The sequence below is a fragment of the Phocoena sinus genome, chromosome 5, assembly GCF_008692025.1.
Source record: "Phocoena sinus isolate mPhoSin1 chromosome 5, mPhoSin1.pri, whole genome shotgun sequence".
Classification (NCBI taxonomy): Eukaryota; Metazoa; Chordata; class Mammalia; order Artiodactyla; family Phocoenidae; genus Phocoena; species Phocoena sinus.
The window spans coordinates 26,952,856-26,969,407 of NC_045767.1; the positions used below are offsets into that span (position 1 = coordinate 26,952,856).

General features: G+C 37.2%; 1 protein-coding gene across 10 annotated transcripts in view; it reads left to right on the top strand.

The window, feature by feature from the left end:
• Window positions 1-16,552, top strand: part of CAMK2D (calcium/calmodulin dependent protein kinase II delta) — a 468,012-nt gene that overhangs the window by 260,374 nt on the left and 191,086 nt on the right. For all 10 annotated transcript variants that reach the window (XM_032632322.1, XM_032632321.1, XM_032632323.1 and 7 more), the window contains one exon: window positions 14,926-14,985. In XM_032632322.1, the coding sequence (XP_032488213.1) occupies window positions 14,926-14,985 (60 nt within the window). The remainder of the gene's footprint in view (window positions 1-14,925; window positions 14,986-16,552) is intronic.

The window sequence follows — 16,552 nt, forward strand, 5'->3', positions numbered from 1 at the left end:
ACATGGAACTCTGAAAGCAGAGGAATGGGATGTGAAGGAAATAAGATTCAGTAAATCCAAGTTCCAGATGGTTACAGATTTGTTAAAGAAAATATTTCTAATCTATAACTATTATATTAAAATATAGTAATTAGATCATTTGCACCCCACTGACACTACCCTTCTCAGCTCCCTCAAACCCACTGTACCTTTTCACCTCTGCCCTAGATGAAGTCTTGGTCAGATTTCAGAGCTTTGCAGTTCCTTTTAGTCACAAGAACAGTCTCATTTCTCAGAAATGTAAAAGTCCTGACCAGTGTAATATTATTTGAAACTTCTCCCCTCTCCCAAGTCAAGCTTGTTTCAGGTTCTAGAGCTTCCATGGCGCATGGAAGGGGTGTGATACCCAAAGCTTTTTGTCACCTCACTTGCTCTCCCACTCACTGGCCCTCCAGGACAGAGCTGTAAGGATCTGTGCAAGTCTGATTCCAATGGTACAGTTGTAATCTGCACTGCTACCATCTGATGGATGCATGATTGCTGACTCTCCCTCAGGGGGCATTTGTGTGGGGTTTTGGACAGTTCCTCCTAGGGACCTCTGGTGGTAGTTATGCTGTTGATGACCATGCTTCCCCTGGCCAGATGTTTTTAACTGCCTTTCCTGCTCCTGGGCTTCTGGCATTCCACCCGTGTTGGGATCACATTGCCTCCCCAGGTGGGCCTCTTGGGGATTGCCTCTTGTAAAACAGTCAGTCCCTCCTGTGGGCCCACAATCAGTTTTCAGAGAAACATGCATCTTTGTCTGCCATAGGTGGAAGTATAGCCTGATCACAAAGCAATCTTTGCTTTAACAATTCCAGGGCAGCTGGCCAGCCTTTAGAGTTAGGTTTAAAATAAGTAGCTGTTCTTATTTTCTCAAAATCTAAGGGATGCACCTCTTCCAGTATTTCTCTGAGTCACCCTTAATTTGGTACCCTTGGGGTAAGGTCCATTCCAGCATTGGATAGGAGGGGATGCAGGGTGTTCTGATGATTCTTTCCAGAGCAGTTCTCCTTGGTGGTCTCATTACCTGCTCCGATACAGTTGGAAATGAGCAATGGGTTCATGACAGAGATTGGCTTCAACTGACCTCTTGGGAAGTACTGAATATATGGTTTTAGCACCCTGTACCTGACAATTGTTTTGTTTTTAGCTTTCAGGATTTCAGCTAAAACTGAGACAATTTCATTTTAATATCTTGTTTCAGTAGTGGTTTTTCTTTCTCATTTAGGTGTCTACGTTAAACCTCATATTTATGCAGGTGGGAAATAAAAGCTTCCATAAAATTTGATCAACTAGGAATATATGATTAAAATATGTAGAGACAAGAATTTTAGGTGTCTTGAATTTTTTAACTTGGGGAGTACACTTTAGTAAATGATAGTTTCACTTTCCTTCTCCAATTCAAAGGCTATTATTATTATTAAAAACAATAATTTCTAGATTAATTACTGTTGACAGTTCATGAGTAGCTAGACTATAATAAGTTACTTTACCTTAAAAACATCATTCAGTGTCCTGTCTCTGCTTAATAGAAATGCTTACTAATATGTTAATAAAATATGTTGATAAAATGCTTAATAATATGTTAATAATAAATATGTCTGACATAGGAATTTTTTCCCCTTAACTTAAAAATAAGTTATCTCAAATCTGTAGTATTCTCATAGCATAGAAAGGAATGAATATAGTTTTTCACATATATAAATCTGCTGTTTTTTGCCCTTATTCCTGGCAGAGCCCGTACTGAAAGCTATTTTTTCCCCGATTTTCAACTTGGTGATCTTTTTGCTGTGGTTTGTCACTCACAACCGATGTAATATAAGATGTATATGGCTATTTAGTGACTAGTTTTAATAATATAAGTGAGTTTCTATTTACTTAAAGAGGAAAGTTAATGCACATTTTGTGTGGTTTTTTAAGTTTAGAATTTAAGTAGTAATTTATCTTTCCCTTTTTTTTGAAAGAATAATAAGGACTATGGAACCAGGTTTAGTAGGGCCTGAAGCTTATGCAATTTGGGACATTCCCTAAGGAAAAGAAAACAAAATTATAAATACAGAATTCAACTCAAAATATATATTTAGAATGAAAATAGTCACAAGAAATTGTTTTTTAAAGCTGACAGATAATGCAAAGCACAGCAAAGTCCAGAAAAACAGCAAAAATAAACCTTGTTCTTTCTTCTCTGTGCACATACTTGCAGGGTGAACTGTAGTACAAATTTATATCATGATGCAGCTCTGGGGTGTCCCATCATCCCATGGCAGGCTGGGACACGGACATATTCCTGGAAGCGTCCCTACATTGGGATGACTAGCAATAACATAATTATACCCAGAAGTGACTGCAAACCAAGTAAATGTATCATTAAATCCAAACTAAATTGTATCTTCCACTCAACTTCCCCTTAGCTAGATCTCAAAAATGTTCATGCCCACTTCAGTATCACTCAACACAAGGGGAAGTGTGATGGAGGGAATGGAAAGAAATAATGATTGTAACTGATGGTGTTAAAATATCTTGTTCTGCAAGTTTTATGAAAACGTGATCATGTAGCTAAGATCCTTTCAGCGGCCTGTGCCTCTGAAAGGCTCTGAGGTTTAAGCTTTGTTAGCTTTGCAGTTATCTCTGGGTGAAACTCATTCACAGAAAAATGGATAAACAAATGTTGCAGTTGCTTAAAGGGACCATAAAAATCCATGTTTCTGGGCTTCCCTGGTGGCGCAGTGGTTGAGAGTCCGCCTGCCGATGCAGGGGACACGGGTTCGTGCCCCGGTCCGGGAGGATCCCACATGCCGCGGAGCGGCTGGGCCTGTGAGCCATGGCCGCTGAGCCTGTGCGTCCGGAGCCTGTGCTCCGCGACGGGAGAGGCCACAACAGTGAGAGGCCCGTGTACCGCAAAAAAAAAAAAAAAAAAAAAAAATCCATGTTTCTTACATTTCTCTCCTACATTCTTCTAAATTATTATCCAAAGTTATTCTTTTATTTCTATTTTTAATGTTAAACTACATAAGGAAGAAGTCCTCTGGAAAACTGTATAAATATTTTATGCTTTTCATGTTTTGAATAAATTGTGTCCTTAACTATTAGAAAAACATGTTTAAGAATAGCAAAATATGTTTACCACAATAAGAAAAGCTAAAAAGAATAGCAAATCCCTGAAGTCAATGCTCTCTTGTGTTACTGCACATCTGCCTGTAAACCATCTAGGCCACTGGAAAGAGATGGTAAAGTGTGGATTGTATATGCTTTGTTTCTCTTCTGGATCCTTTTAGTCTCTAGGTAGTAAGTTTGAAAGATTTAATGCAACATGTCTCAAGTGATTTAGCTCTATTATGCCCAAACAGGAAATTGGAATTGTGCAGCAAATCCTTCCAAAACAAGTAAAATTACACCTGGGGAGAGTGCTATGGTATAGACCAAATTGTGGAGACTGAGGGCAGAATAACATATTATACAAAATTTATCTCATTGCCTCTTTACAGGAGTATAATTAGAATATTTTTAAAAATGTGTATGGATTAAATTATTATTATTTTAAGACTTTTAAAAATTTATTTATGGCTGCATTGGATCTTCGTTGCTGCGCATGGGCTTTCTCTAGTTGCAACAAGCGGGGGCTATTCTTCATTGTGGTGCACGGGCTTCTGATTGCTGTGGCTTCTCTTGCTGCGGAGCACAGGCTCAAGGCACACGGGCTTCAGCAGTTGTGGTACGTGGGCTCGGTAGTTGTGGCTCGCAGGCTCTAGAGCGCAGGCTCAGTAGTTGTGGCACACGGGCTTAGTTGCTCTGTGGCATGTGGGATCTTCCCGGACCAGGGATTGAACCCATGTCCTCTGCTTTGGCAGGTGGATTCTTAACCACTGCACCACCAGGGAAGTCCTGGATTAAATTTTTGATGTACAATTAAAATTATACTCTTTACAGGAGTATACTTAGAAAATTCTTTAAAAATTTGTATGGATTAAATTATTGATGTACAATTAAATTATTGATGTATAGATACATGGAAATATCTTTAATTCTTAATATGCATCGACTGATACCCTCATAACTTGTTTCTGTAGGGATTTGTTTTTTATTGCTATATTAACAATCACTTAAGACATAGTAGTTTAAAATGGTGCTATTGACAGACAGTCACCTGTTGTGTGCGAACTCTGTCTGACACCTTGTGTCCTAAATGTCATCTTGGTAAGTTTTGCTCTCCTCCAGTGGACCAGTCTTGACTGTGGCCTGCTGTGGGGACTTTTCCTGGCTGTCTGCCTGTTCTGGATACCACCCTTTTGTTCCTAGACTTCTGGTTTGCTTCTCCTGGTGGGTTCCTCTGGTGACCCTCGCAATACTAGTTCCATGCCCTAGAACGTGCAGTATGTGATATCTCCACGTCAGCAGAGTGGTAGATACACAGGCGGGCAGAGGTACCCCTCGAGAGGGAGACAGCAATGCCATCAGAGGCTGTGAACCTAGGGGGAGATCTGGCTAAGGTCATCGAGTGCTACAAGGGGCATCAGCAGGGCTTCCTGCCCACTCCCCTTTATCATCCAGAGGAAATCTACACTCCAGCAACAGTCTCATATTCAGTGCTTTGTGCCCTGTGTCTCGTCTACACAGTTAAGTTCCTGCTTCCCCTCCCAAAGGTTAACAGTTCAATTCAAGTTCCTCAGCCCATCACCTAGAACTAGTGAGAGGCTTACTAAGAGACTGTCCTAAGACTTCTGTTAGGTCTGAATGGAGTGTTCCCATCTCCTCACTACATTTTTGGTAGCTGTGTAGATATTCTATATAATCAGATATTAAACTTTTATATGAAAGTATTTAATATAAATTACTGCTTACTATTTGCAGTTTTAAAAGATCTATAACATTGTATTCTTGTTTAAATTGCTGCTGAACAGGAGCCTTATAAGATAGGGATTTTGTCTTACATTTGAATAATTTTGTTTAAAGCATTATTTTCATAGATACAATGTCATGTCTTTGAACGAATACCATTATTGTGGTGGAAGAGGGAAAATATTTCTCCTGTAGGACAGTGTAAGAATGGTGCCATCAGATTTCACTATTCCTTTACAGATCTAGGAAATAGTCTAAATATATTATCTACCAGCTCCCTCTGAAACGATATAATATGATAAATTATTTATCAGAACAGCATTTATTTTGGTTGTGTGAAATGGATTAATGAAAGAGTATCATGAGTTTGTATGTAACTGGTTAACTTGATTTGTTTAAAAGTTTTACACTTAGGCAAATAAAAAATGTTTCCTGTATTCTTGTTTATTTTTGAGCTATTTAGAGTATACCATAAAACTGAATAACTATAAGTTTTTGTCCATATTTTACTGTATTGATTTTGTCTCTTTCTGACCACTGATATCAGTGATTCTTCCACTATTTCAGTTGGCCTGAATAGCATAATCAAATGATTTTATGGAAAATCTATTTTCATAGTATATGCGTTCATGTAAAATGAATAACATTTGATGGAATTAATATACTTTTTAATGTATCTTTTAGGAATCTAGTTCTTTTAAAGTTGGACATATTTTTAATAATAATAATGATGATACTGTGATTTATTGATTTCCTACTTTGTTCCAAATACAGTGCTTGATGCTAGATATTTTATGCCCATTTGATAGAAGAATATTTTGAGAGGCCAGGGAACTTTGGCAACCAGATAGCAATTCTTGTCTGCTCTGCTCTGAAACCTGAGATCTTCCTCTCCCTCCAGGATATTAGTGGGCAGCAGAAGTGATGGGAAGTGACCAATACCTGATGTCAGAAAGAATCTAGGTCAAATACATAGTTTAAAAAATCAATTTTATGGTATGGATTAAACATAGTTCAAAATAAGTGGGTAACATGAAAGTATAATATTTAATTATGAATTTAAAAAACCTTTTGTTAAATGAATATGACAGCTTTAAATCCATATACACCACGCTCAGGTTTTATAATGAAGTGAACCTTTAAATAGTTCCTTTTAACTTACAATGTGGTTTTAAATATGACCTACTTAAGTGGACAGAATTTATATTCCTACCAGAGGAAGGCCTCATTTAGCTAGAAGTGATTTCTCTAACAAGAAAAATGTATTCAGAATGTAATCCCAAGACCTCCAGGAATACGACTTCTATCTAAGTATCCATATTATAGTGCTCCAGAATCCATATACTAAAGATTGTACCTTTTATTCAGAGAAGATCTCTTCAGGTACTCACTGCCAGGTTATTTGTGGTGGTTTTATATTTTTATATCCTTGTTGGAGAAACTCAAAGCAATAAGAGATGGCAGCAAAAAAGTGTGAAGAAATAGAAAAGGTATAATAAACAGTTGCAGCAATACAAAACGTGCAGCGGCTTATATCCGTGTTGTTGAATCTTCCCTCTTCTGAGAATGGATAACCAGCCAGGTTTGGTTTTAGAGGGGGAACAGGAGAGTCTCTTACTTGAGACTGTGGTTGCCTAGAAACCGAACAAATGTGGAAAAAGGTTGAGAATCAAGTTGGGCTGGTTGTAGTGCAGAAGAGAGAGAAGCAGGATTCAAATAGGTAGATCTGAGGCATTGACCTCAAACTGGAGCATTGGGCCAGGGAAAAGCCAAGAAGATAGGAGCAGGGAAGGCAGCAGCTTAAGCTGGGAAGCCCAAAGGCCAGCAGAACAAAAAGTAATGATGGAATTGGATTTTAAACTTTCCATTTTTATGGGCCTCAGAGGTGACTCCTCCATAATTTCTATATAAGATGATTTTAGGGGTGGGGATGTTTGTAGGAAGGGGGAGCTAGAAGAGTTAAACCCTCATGAGTGTAGCAAACCCATGTCTTCCTTAGGCTGTATGTTTACACGTTTGTGTGAATGTGCGTGTGCGTGTGTGTGTGTGTGTGTGTGTTGTTGTTGTTGTGGAGGGAGAGGTAGGTGGTAAGTGACCAATTATGACGGAAGGCCAAACCCCTCCCCTGCCCAAACCATCCATCGGCATTGCCTGTGCTGGCAAGGTCATTCCACACGTGGGAACAGGGGCAGATTGAGACACAGGCAGCGACCTGTGGGCTTTCACACCTCAGCAGCATCTGAGGGCTTCACTGAAATACTGCAGAGTAATAATGGAAGCTAATAATGATGACCCTATCATGTCAAAAACATTAAATTATATGTCATTTATGTAAGAAAGCAATGACTGTTAGATCGCCCCCCCCAACACACACACACACTCAAGAGGTTAACATTTTAAAGCTTTATCATTTGGGGGGGGGTAGTTACTTTTCAAATTTACTTACTGATAAAAGCTCATTCCTTGAGGCTGCCAGATAAATAAGTTGTTGCTTTACGTAGCTTTAATGATACTCATTGCTTTTCGAAGGTGATTCAAGGCTAGCACTTTAATGTCACTTGTGATCAGAGTTATTTTGCATAAAGATTAAAATTTGACTTGGAACAGGAGTGAAGGATTTATTTTATTAGGTCCAAATTCACATTTTTTTACCTCACTTGAAATAAAATACCTTATTAAGTATCAAAAAGTACCTTAAAGCTGGAAAGAAATAACATTTTCTCAAAATTCTCAGAAACTTTTTTAAAATCTGGAGCTCTCTGTACTGGGTAATACTATTCCCCACTGATTCTTTGTCAAAACTGAACAATAGTATATTTTCCTTAAGGCATTTTGATACGGTAAGTCTTCAACCATATATTGCTAACAGCATGTACCTTATCAGGCCTGACAAGATTGCAGCTTGACGAGTTATAGTTTTATTCATATAACATTGTGAACTTGAGCTTCAGAGGAAGAATAAAGCCAAACTATTATAGGTTGAGTGCTTTAATAAATATTAAATTATAAATGAAGCTGTTTCTACACTAGCTATAGGGGGTGTGGATAATAAAAGAAAATCTTCAAATGGTGATACACAGTATTATGGATGTCTTTCTTGCCTTTTGTAATCTGTCTTTGCCTCTTACCATTGTAGCTGTAAGTGCTGGGAATGATGAGGTAGGGTGTATGATTTTTTTTTGCCCACTGAATTAAAAGTAGAGGAAATTTTAAATGTAAAACTAATCTTTCTCTTTAGCAGGATAAATACAGAAGTGCGCTTTGGTAATAATAGGCACTTCATCACTCCTCCTCACCTACCTACTCCCTCCAAAGTCGTGAACTTGATGTTGAATGTGAAGCACATGGAGCAATATGCATTTCCATTTAATGAAAACTTTAGTTCTGTCATCATGTTTGAGATGTCACAACATGCCCTGATGGATGAGTGCAGAATGCCTTATGTTTCATAGGAGATCACTAAGTGGTGCGATTGTATGGAAGAAAGTCTAAGTGAAGCTGGGTATCAGAGAGAAGCTCATGAGAACCCCAGTCCTCGTAGTCAGATGGGGCACACACCCTCTAAGGTGGCCCCGATGGTCCTTGCTTCCTGCTATCCCAGCCCTTCTGGAATTACTTCCCCTTAAAAGTGGGCCAGCTTAGTGACTCGCTTCTAACCAAGCACATATGGCAAGTGTGATATCCGTCACTTCCTGGGGTTGGGCTAGATGAGATAGGGCCTTGCCTTTTGCTAGCAGACCCTCTCTTTCCCTTGTTGGCTTCGATTGAAGCAAGTTTCCATGTTGGCATGTGGCAAGGAAGTGAGGGCAGCCAGCGGCCAGCCAGGAACTAAGACCCTCAGCTCAACAACTCTTGAGGAACTAAATACTGCCTCCAACTATGTGGGCTCAGAAGCAGATCCTGCCCAGTTAAGACTTTCGATGAGACCCCAACCCTGGCTGACACCTTCACTGCAGCCTTGTGAGAGACCCTAAAGCAAAGGGCTCAGTTAAAATATGCCCAGGTTCCTGACACACAGAAAACGCAAGGTTAAAAATACTTATTGTTTTAAGCTTCTAAGTTTGTAGTAATTTTTAGTACAGCGATAGAAAACTAATACTTAGGTCTATTAGTTAGCTAGAGGCTGCCATAACAAAGTGCCACAGATGAGGTGGCTTGAATGACAGAAATTTATTTTTTCATATTATGGAGGCTAGAAATCCAAGATCAGGTGTTGGCAGGGTTGGTTTCTTCTGAGGCCTCCCTGTTTGGCTTGTAGATGGCCGTCTTCTCCCTGTGTCTTCACATGGTCTTCCCTCTTGGCATGTCAGTGTCCTAAACTCTTTAACTCTGTTTCTTTTAAGGACACCAGTCGTATGGCATCAGGGCCTAACTTAATGACCTCATTCTAACTTAATTACCCCCTTTAAAGACCCTATCTCCAAATACAGTCTCATTCTGGGGTACTGGGGGTTAGTTCAGCATATGAGTTTTACAGAGACACAGTCAGTCCATAAGAATAGGCTATATAAAATTCTATAATTATGTTTATCTCTTTAGCTAAGACACTATACCACTCACTTATTGTCCAAAGGTCTTTTGCTACCTTGTTTTTCTTTATTTTTCACATGATTATATATGTATAAGATGATGTATAGCTCACATGGTTTAGCATATATATTTGCATTTTCCTGTCTCCATAACAAAATTATAATTCCTCTAAGCATGTATTTTTCATATGCCTTACATAGGCTACTTTACAGTATTTAAGATGGTGTTAGATCTGGTTTAACGTTTTGTGTTTATTTGTATATTTCTAAATAACAATATTCTAGAAGTAGCTTGTCTTAAGAATGAAGACTGTTGGCAGGGCAGGAATAAAGGCGTAGACATAGAGAATGGACTGGAGGACGGGGAGGGGAAACTGGAAGCTGGGGTGAAGTGAGAGTAGCATTGACATATATACACTACCAAATGTAAAATTGTTAGCTAGTGGGAAGCAGCGGCATAGCACAGGGAGATCACCTTGGTGGTTTGCGATGACCTAGAGAGGTGGGATAGGGAGGGTGGGAGGGAGGCTCAAGAGGGAGGGGATACATGTATGCATATGGCTGATTCACTTTGTTGTACAACAGAAACTGACACAGTATTGTGAAGCAATTATACTCCAATAAAGATCTATTTAAAAAAATAAAAATAAAAAACGTTTTCAAAAAAAAAGAATAAGCTTTGGGGATCCCAGAGGGAGTAAGACACAGCACCCACCCTTAAAGAATTCACGCCCTCATGAGGAAGCTGTAAGGGCTTTCCTTCCGTGAAATTTGAGGTCATTCCAAAATATTTTGCAGACTGTGGAAGGAAAGGGTCTGACTCTCAATGATTTAACAAACATGGATACCATTAAAATATTTGACTTCTTAAAAAAAAAAAAGAGTGAAGACTGTTAAAACGATAGGGGGTTTGAAGAATTTATATTTATTTGAAGTACTTGTAGTTCTAGATGGTAAGGCCAGAGAATATCTGTCTTTATATTTGGTAATCCAGGTATAATGGATATACCGTTAGATCCTATCCAACGCTATGCTGATTCTTTAAAACACTATTTCTTTTTGAGCTATCTATAACACTGTATATGTTTAAAATATTTTCCTAAATTGTCAAAAAAATATGTATTATTAAGAAATAGTTCTTTATAATGTATACCAGTGGTTCTCAAAGTGTGGCCCACAGACCCAGGAGTCCCCAAAACCCTCTTAGGGGATCTACAAGGTCAAAACTATTTTCATAATAAAACTAAGACATTATCTGCCCTTTTTTTGGTATGCGTTGACATGTATACATATTACACAAAAGAAATAGTGCATAAAATTGCCGAGGCCTTTGCATGAATCAAGGCAGTGACATCAAACTATACTATTGAACTCTTATTTTTCAACAACATGCACTCATAGACCAAAAAAACCACACTTCATTTCACTTAAAATTGCCCTTGATGAACCAATTAAAATTATTACTGTTATTAATTCTTGACCTTCCATCACACATCTCTGGAACATTCTGCATGACTCAGTGGGAAGAATGCATAAAGCACCTCTATTCCATATTGAAGTACAAAGATTACCTCAAGGAAAAACCCCTGCATAGTTGTTTGAGTTGGGAGCTGAATTAGCTGTTTCTTCATGGAACACCATTTTTATTTGAAATAACAACTGAACAGCTAGCTATGATTATTCAGATTTAGGTTTTCGACAGACATTTTCTCCAAAATGAACAAAGTGAGCCTATCACTTTAAGGAAAACAACGGATAGCATTTATTGCCAATAACACAGTTCAAGCTTTCAAATAAAAATTAAAATTTTGGAAAACTTGTATCTGCCCGTGAGAACTACACTCATTCCCAAATTTAAAGAATTTTCTGATGAGATTAATGGTGATATTAACAGTTGTTACTTTTCTGATAGTGTGTAATGAAATGTGTCAGCAAAAACTATATAACATACTGAACCAATATTTTCCAGATGACCAGTGCATCATATTTTAAAACTATGCCTGAGTAAAAGACTCAAAGTGCAAGAAAGAACAATGGATTTTAATGTAGCAGGGTAAAATTTTATTATATTGGACAATATCCAGTGTTGAAAATAAATTTGATTTAAAGTTTATAACTTCATTGATATGATTCATAAAGTTTATTGATAAGGTTTCAGGTTTCACATTGCAACTAACCTTTAAGAAACTACCATTCATGGAGTTTGGGTATAACATTAAAGAATAACATCCACAATTATCTGAAAAAGCTATTACGACACTTCTTCTTTGTCCAGCTATATAACCTTGTGAGTCAGATTCTCTTCATACACACAACATATTGCAGCATATTGAATATGGAAGCAGACATGGGAATACAGATGTTGTCTGTTAAACCAGACATCAAAGAGACTGGAAAAATTTAACAGTGCCACTCTTCTCACTTTTTTTGGAGGGGAGAGGGGAATATAGTATTTTTCATGAAAAATACGTTACTGTGCTGGAAAATCAGCATTTTGCTGCCATCATAGTAAAGACGGGTTCAGGCAAGAATCATCACTGATGCTAAATCTAGGGGGAAATTTTTATGAAGAGCAGGATGTTTTCATGGTCTTAAAATGTCTTCCCACATACTTGTTAGTTATAAAGGAAAATTAAAAAGATAATTATTTAGCAAAGAAATTCAACAGCACCTTGACCTGTGATCCAAGTTATCGTCACTTTTTTTTTTTTTTTTTTTTTTTTTTTTTTTTTTTTATGCGTTACGCGGGCCTCTCACTGTTGTGGCCTCTCCCGTTGCGGAGGACAGGCTCCGGACGCGCAGGCTCAGCGGCCATGGCTCACGGGCCCAGCCGCTCCGCGGCACGTGGGATCTTCCCAGACTGGGGCACGAACCCGTGTCCCCTGCATCGGCAGGCGGACTCTCAACCACTGCGCCACCAGGGAAGCCCTATCGTCACTTTTGAGGAGCAGTTGGACAATGTGTATCTCCAGATGTGATAGCCTAGAAGGATAATGTTCTAGCTGAGAACACATAGTTGAGAACATATGTTGTAGCTGCAAACACATAGCCTCAATCAAATCATGAGTAAACATTTGACAACACCAAAATGAGAAATATTCTCTTAAAAAAAATAGACATGATGGTATTCTTCAAAAATGTCAGGTCATAAAAGGCAAAGGGAAACTGTGGAAATATTCCAGATTAAAGGAGCTAAAGAGAAATGACAGCTAAATGCTGTATCTGACCCTAGACTGGATCCTGCATTAAAAGGAGAAAAATGCTATAAAGGTCATCACCTGGTTAAATTGAGAAAATTGGAGTGTTGATGGTAACTTATTGTCTTAATGTTAAATTTGCTGAAGTTGATAACTGTACTATGATTGTAAGAGAATATCACAATTCTTAGTAATACACACTGAAATTTTAGGGGTAAAGGACCTTGATGTTCATAACTTGCCTTCAACTGGTTCATTAAAAATTATTTTGGGTATAAATATAAATATTTATATTTATATATACGTGTGTCAATTAGATAAATATATATATACATATACACGAACATATACAGGGAGGGAGAGTGTAAATGATGTAGAAAATGGGTAAAATGTTAATATGTCTGAATAAACAGTACACAGGTGTTTTTTGTACTATGCTTTTTTTAAAATTAATTTTTATTTGAGTATAGTCGCTTTACAATGTTGTGTTGCTTTCTACTGTACAGCAAAATGAATCAGTTATACATATATATATATCCCCTCTTTTATGGATTTCCTTCCCATTTAGGTCACCACAGTGCGTTAAGTAGAGTTCCCTGTGCTGTACAGTATGTTCTCATTAGTTACCTATTTTATACATAGTATCAATAATGTATATGTGTCTATCCCAATCTCCCAATTCCTCCCCCCCCCTTGGTATCCATACATTTGTTCTCTACATCTGTGTCTCTATTTCTGCTTTGCAAATAAGGTCATCTATACCATTTTTCTAGATTCCACATATATGCGTTAATAGATGATATTTGTCTTTCTCTTTCTGACTTAACTTCACTCTGTATGACACACTCTACACTCTGTATGACACTCTCTAGGTACATCCACATCTCTACAAATGACCCAGTTTCATTCCTTTTTATGGCTGAGTAATATTCCATTGCATACATGTGCCACATTTTCTTTATCCATTCCTCTGTTGATGGACATTTAGTTTGCTTCCATGTCCTGGCTATTGTAAATAGTGCTGCAATGAATATTGGGGTGCATGTTGTACTATTCTTATTCTTTAAATTTTCTGTAAGTATCAGTTATTTCCAAATAAAAGTTTAAAAGTTAAATGCAGTCACTTATGTTAATGTAATGGCTTCATTATTGTTTTTAAGTGAATTTATGAATATATGTTTAAAGTTTGCCTTGATTTTATTTCTAATAAAGTAAAGTAAACATTAATAGATCTAATCCACATAAGCAAAAGCTTTGGGGGGGGGGTCCTTGATAATTTTTAAGAGTGTTAAGGGGTTCTGAGACCACAGAGTTTGAGGACCATTGGCATAAACTGTGTGGGTGGTTAGGTAGGTGCCCCCCTCATTCTCTTAAGGCTGTTTTATGACACTAGTTAATGAGAGCAGATTTGGTAGATGCCACTTACGAATATTATAATCCTAACCTCTCTGCCTTAGTTTTTGCACTTGTAAAGTAGGGATAATAACATTGCCTATCTTAGAGGGCTATTGTAAGGTTTAAATCATTTCCTCTATGTAAAGGCTTTCAATAAGGACCACACTCTACAGTACTGTTCTTATTGGCAACATATATTTCTGTGGTGTTCTTGCCTCTCTTTGCCATTTATTTTGTGTTTTGGCTAGTGATTTTGGTTATAATTATGTGCATATGAACTACTACAAAGAAACCAAGAAGAGTATCAGATGGTTTTTTAAATGCAAGTTTACAGTAGTCTGTGCGCCTTCAAGGAAATAGTTAGGGAAACAGAGCAGGGTGGAGATGAGCAAGCAGTTTGGTGTTTGGGGAGTTCTTGGTATATGGAAAAGCATCATGCGTCTAGGAAGTTGGATTAAAAATTGTGGGAAGAGTATTTGATAGAAAATATGACCGGACAGGGAACACTTTGTTGTTAGGGATAAACTGGGATTAACCCTATTTAGCACTGGTTCCATTGGCATTCCACTTGCCAGATAGGTATCCTTTGCTTAAATGTGTATGTCTATATTGGCATATTTAAGTTGTTGTAACAGTATATACCTAGGGTAGGGATAAGAAAGAATACTATTGTTTTGTGCCATTTTTACTGTTTTCCCCAGCAAAAGTCTAAATTCAGCTTTGTTTTATACCTCATTCTATCAAGCTTCAAGCCAATAAAAAATAATTATATTGTTGAACTATTGTGTTCACCTAATTCCAAATTCAAATGATGACTTTAAAAAAAAAAAAAAAAAACCAAAGGACAAGTAAATGTGAAGGCTTTATGTCATTTTGATATGCTGTTTATTGTCATTTAATCTCTTTTGCTAAATGCTGTGATTTATTTTTCTATTTTTTTTTAATAGATCATCAGAAACTGGAAAGGGAAGCTAGAATCTGCCGTCTTTTGAAGCACCCCAATATTGGTAAGGAAATGTTTTCAGTATATTTTAAATATTAACTAAAATTTTGCATCATGTAATTTTACCGTAATTTAAAAAATATTAATTTAATAAACTAGAATATTTGCAATTAACAAATAGGTTCCTAACTTTTGATCTTGTTACATTTGTTTCTTCAAAGTTTTTAAAAAGTTTTTCAGAAGGTAGCAGTTCTTTCATACAAACACTTTAAAAATAATATGAGCTATTACTAGTTGAATAGTGGTTTTATGTATCTTTAAGGATTGTTCAGCTGCTGCTACTGAAGTACAGAGGAACAGAACTTAGGCCATTATATTAGTCACCTAAGTTACTTTTCACCTGTCCTGTAAAATGTTTACCTCATAATCACTGATACTATTCAAGAAACTAGTAAAATTGTTTTAGAATATTATCCCTCATGAATATAATGGCATGATAATGTTCAAAACTGAAAAATATTGATGAACATAAAACAAATGCAAGAAAGAAACAAAGGAAAGAAGAAGCTATATTCTGTGACAATAGTTTTATTTTCAAAAAATGTTACCGTCCCACCTCTGTCAGTTCTACCGTCAGCCAAAGTATTTCTGACATGCACGGTATGAGAGAGGGAGTAATCATGCAGTAGAACTAGAAAAATCATTCACTGAGAAGGTTTATATTTCTCTATTTTTATGTATAGGGCCATTCAGTGTCTATTCCTTCCTTGAAGTTTTTAGTATCCTGCATTTTGTGGGTTACTTAAATAGACACTAACAAGTAAATCAGATGCATTAACAAACCAGCAGCTGTCTAATAAGAGCCTTCTGGTTTAGAGAGAAAACAAAACAACCTCTGGAATGTAAATGTACCTTTTTATAAGTATTTTACCCTGATAAAAGTCTATGGCATTTCTTGGTTGGCTGTATTATTTTCCTAGGGCTGCCATAACAAAGTACCACACACTGGGTAGCTTAAATAGAGAAATGTATTTTCTCATAATTCTGGAAACAAGAAGTCTGAGGTCAAGGTGTAGGGAGGGTTGGTTTCTTCTGAGACCTCTCTCCTTGTCTTGTAGGTGGCCATCTTTTCCTTGTGTTTTTACATGGTCTTCCTTCTGTATGATGTCTCTTTTTTAATTTCTTCTTCGTGTAAGGGCACTAATCATATTGGATTAGGGTCCATCCTAATGACCTCATTTTAACTTAACTACTCTTTTAAAGACCCTAGCTCCAAATATAGTCCCACGCTGAGGTACTGGGAGTTAGGATTTCAACATGAATTTTGGAGGGACACAATTCAGCCCATAATATTGGCTAAAGAGAAATTATACAATAATGACCCACTGTAGTTCAAAGAGTGCTTTCCTTGCTCAGGTTTAAGATAAAATGCAATCTTAGTTTACTGATCTTGTTATTCTTATGAAGGGGAGTTTTTTTTTTTTGCTTGTTCGTTTTGTTTTTAATCAGGATCCTTCTATGAAACTCAATTTTTTTAAAAATAAATTTATTTTATTTATTTTTGGCTGCGTTGGGTCTTCATTGCTGTGCACGGGCTTTCTCTAGTTGTGGTGAGCGGGGGCTACTCTTTG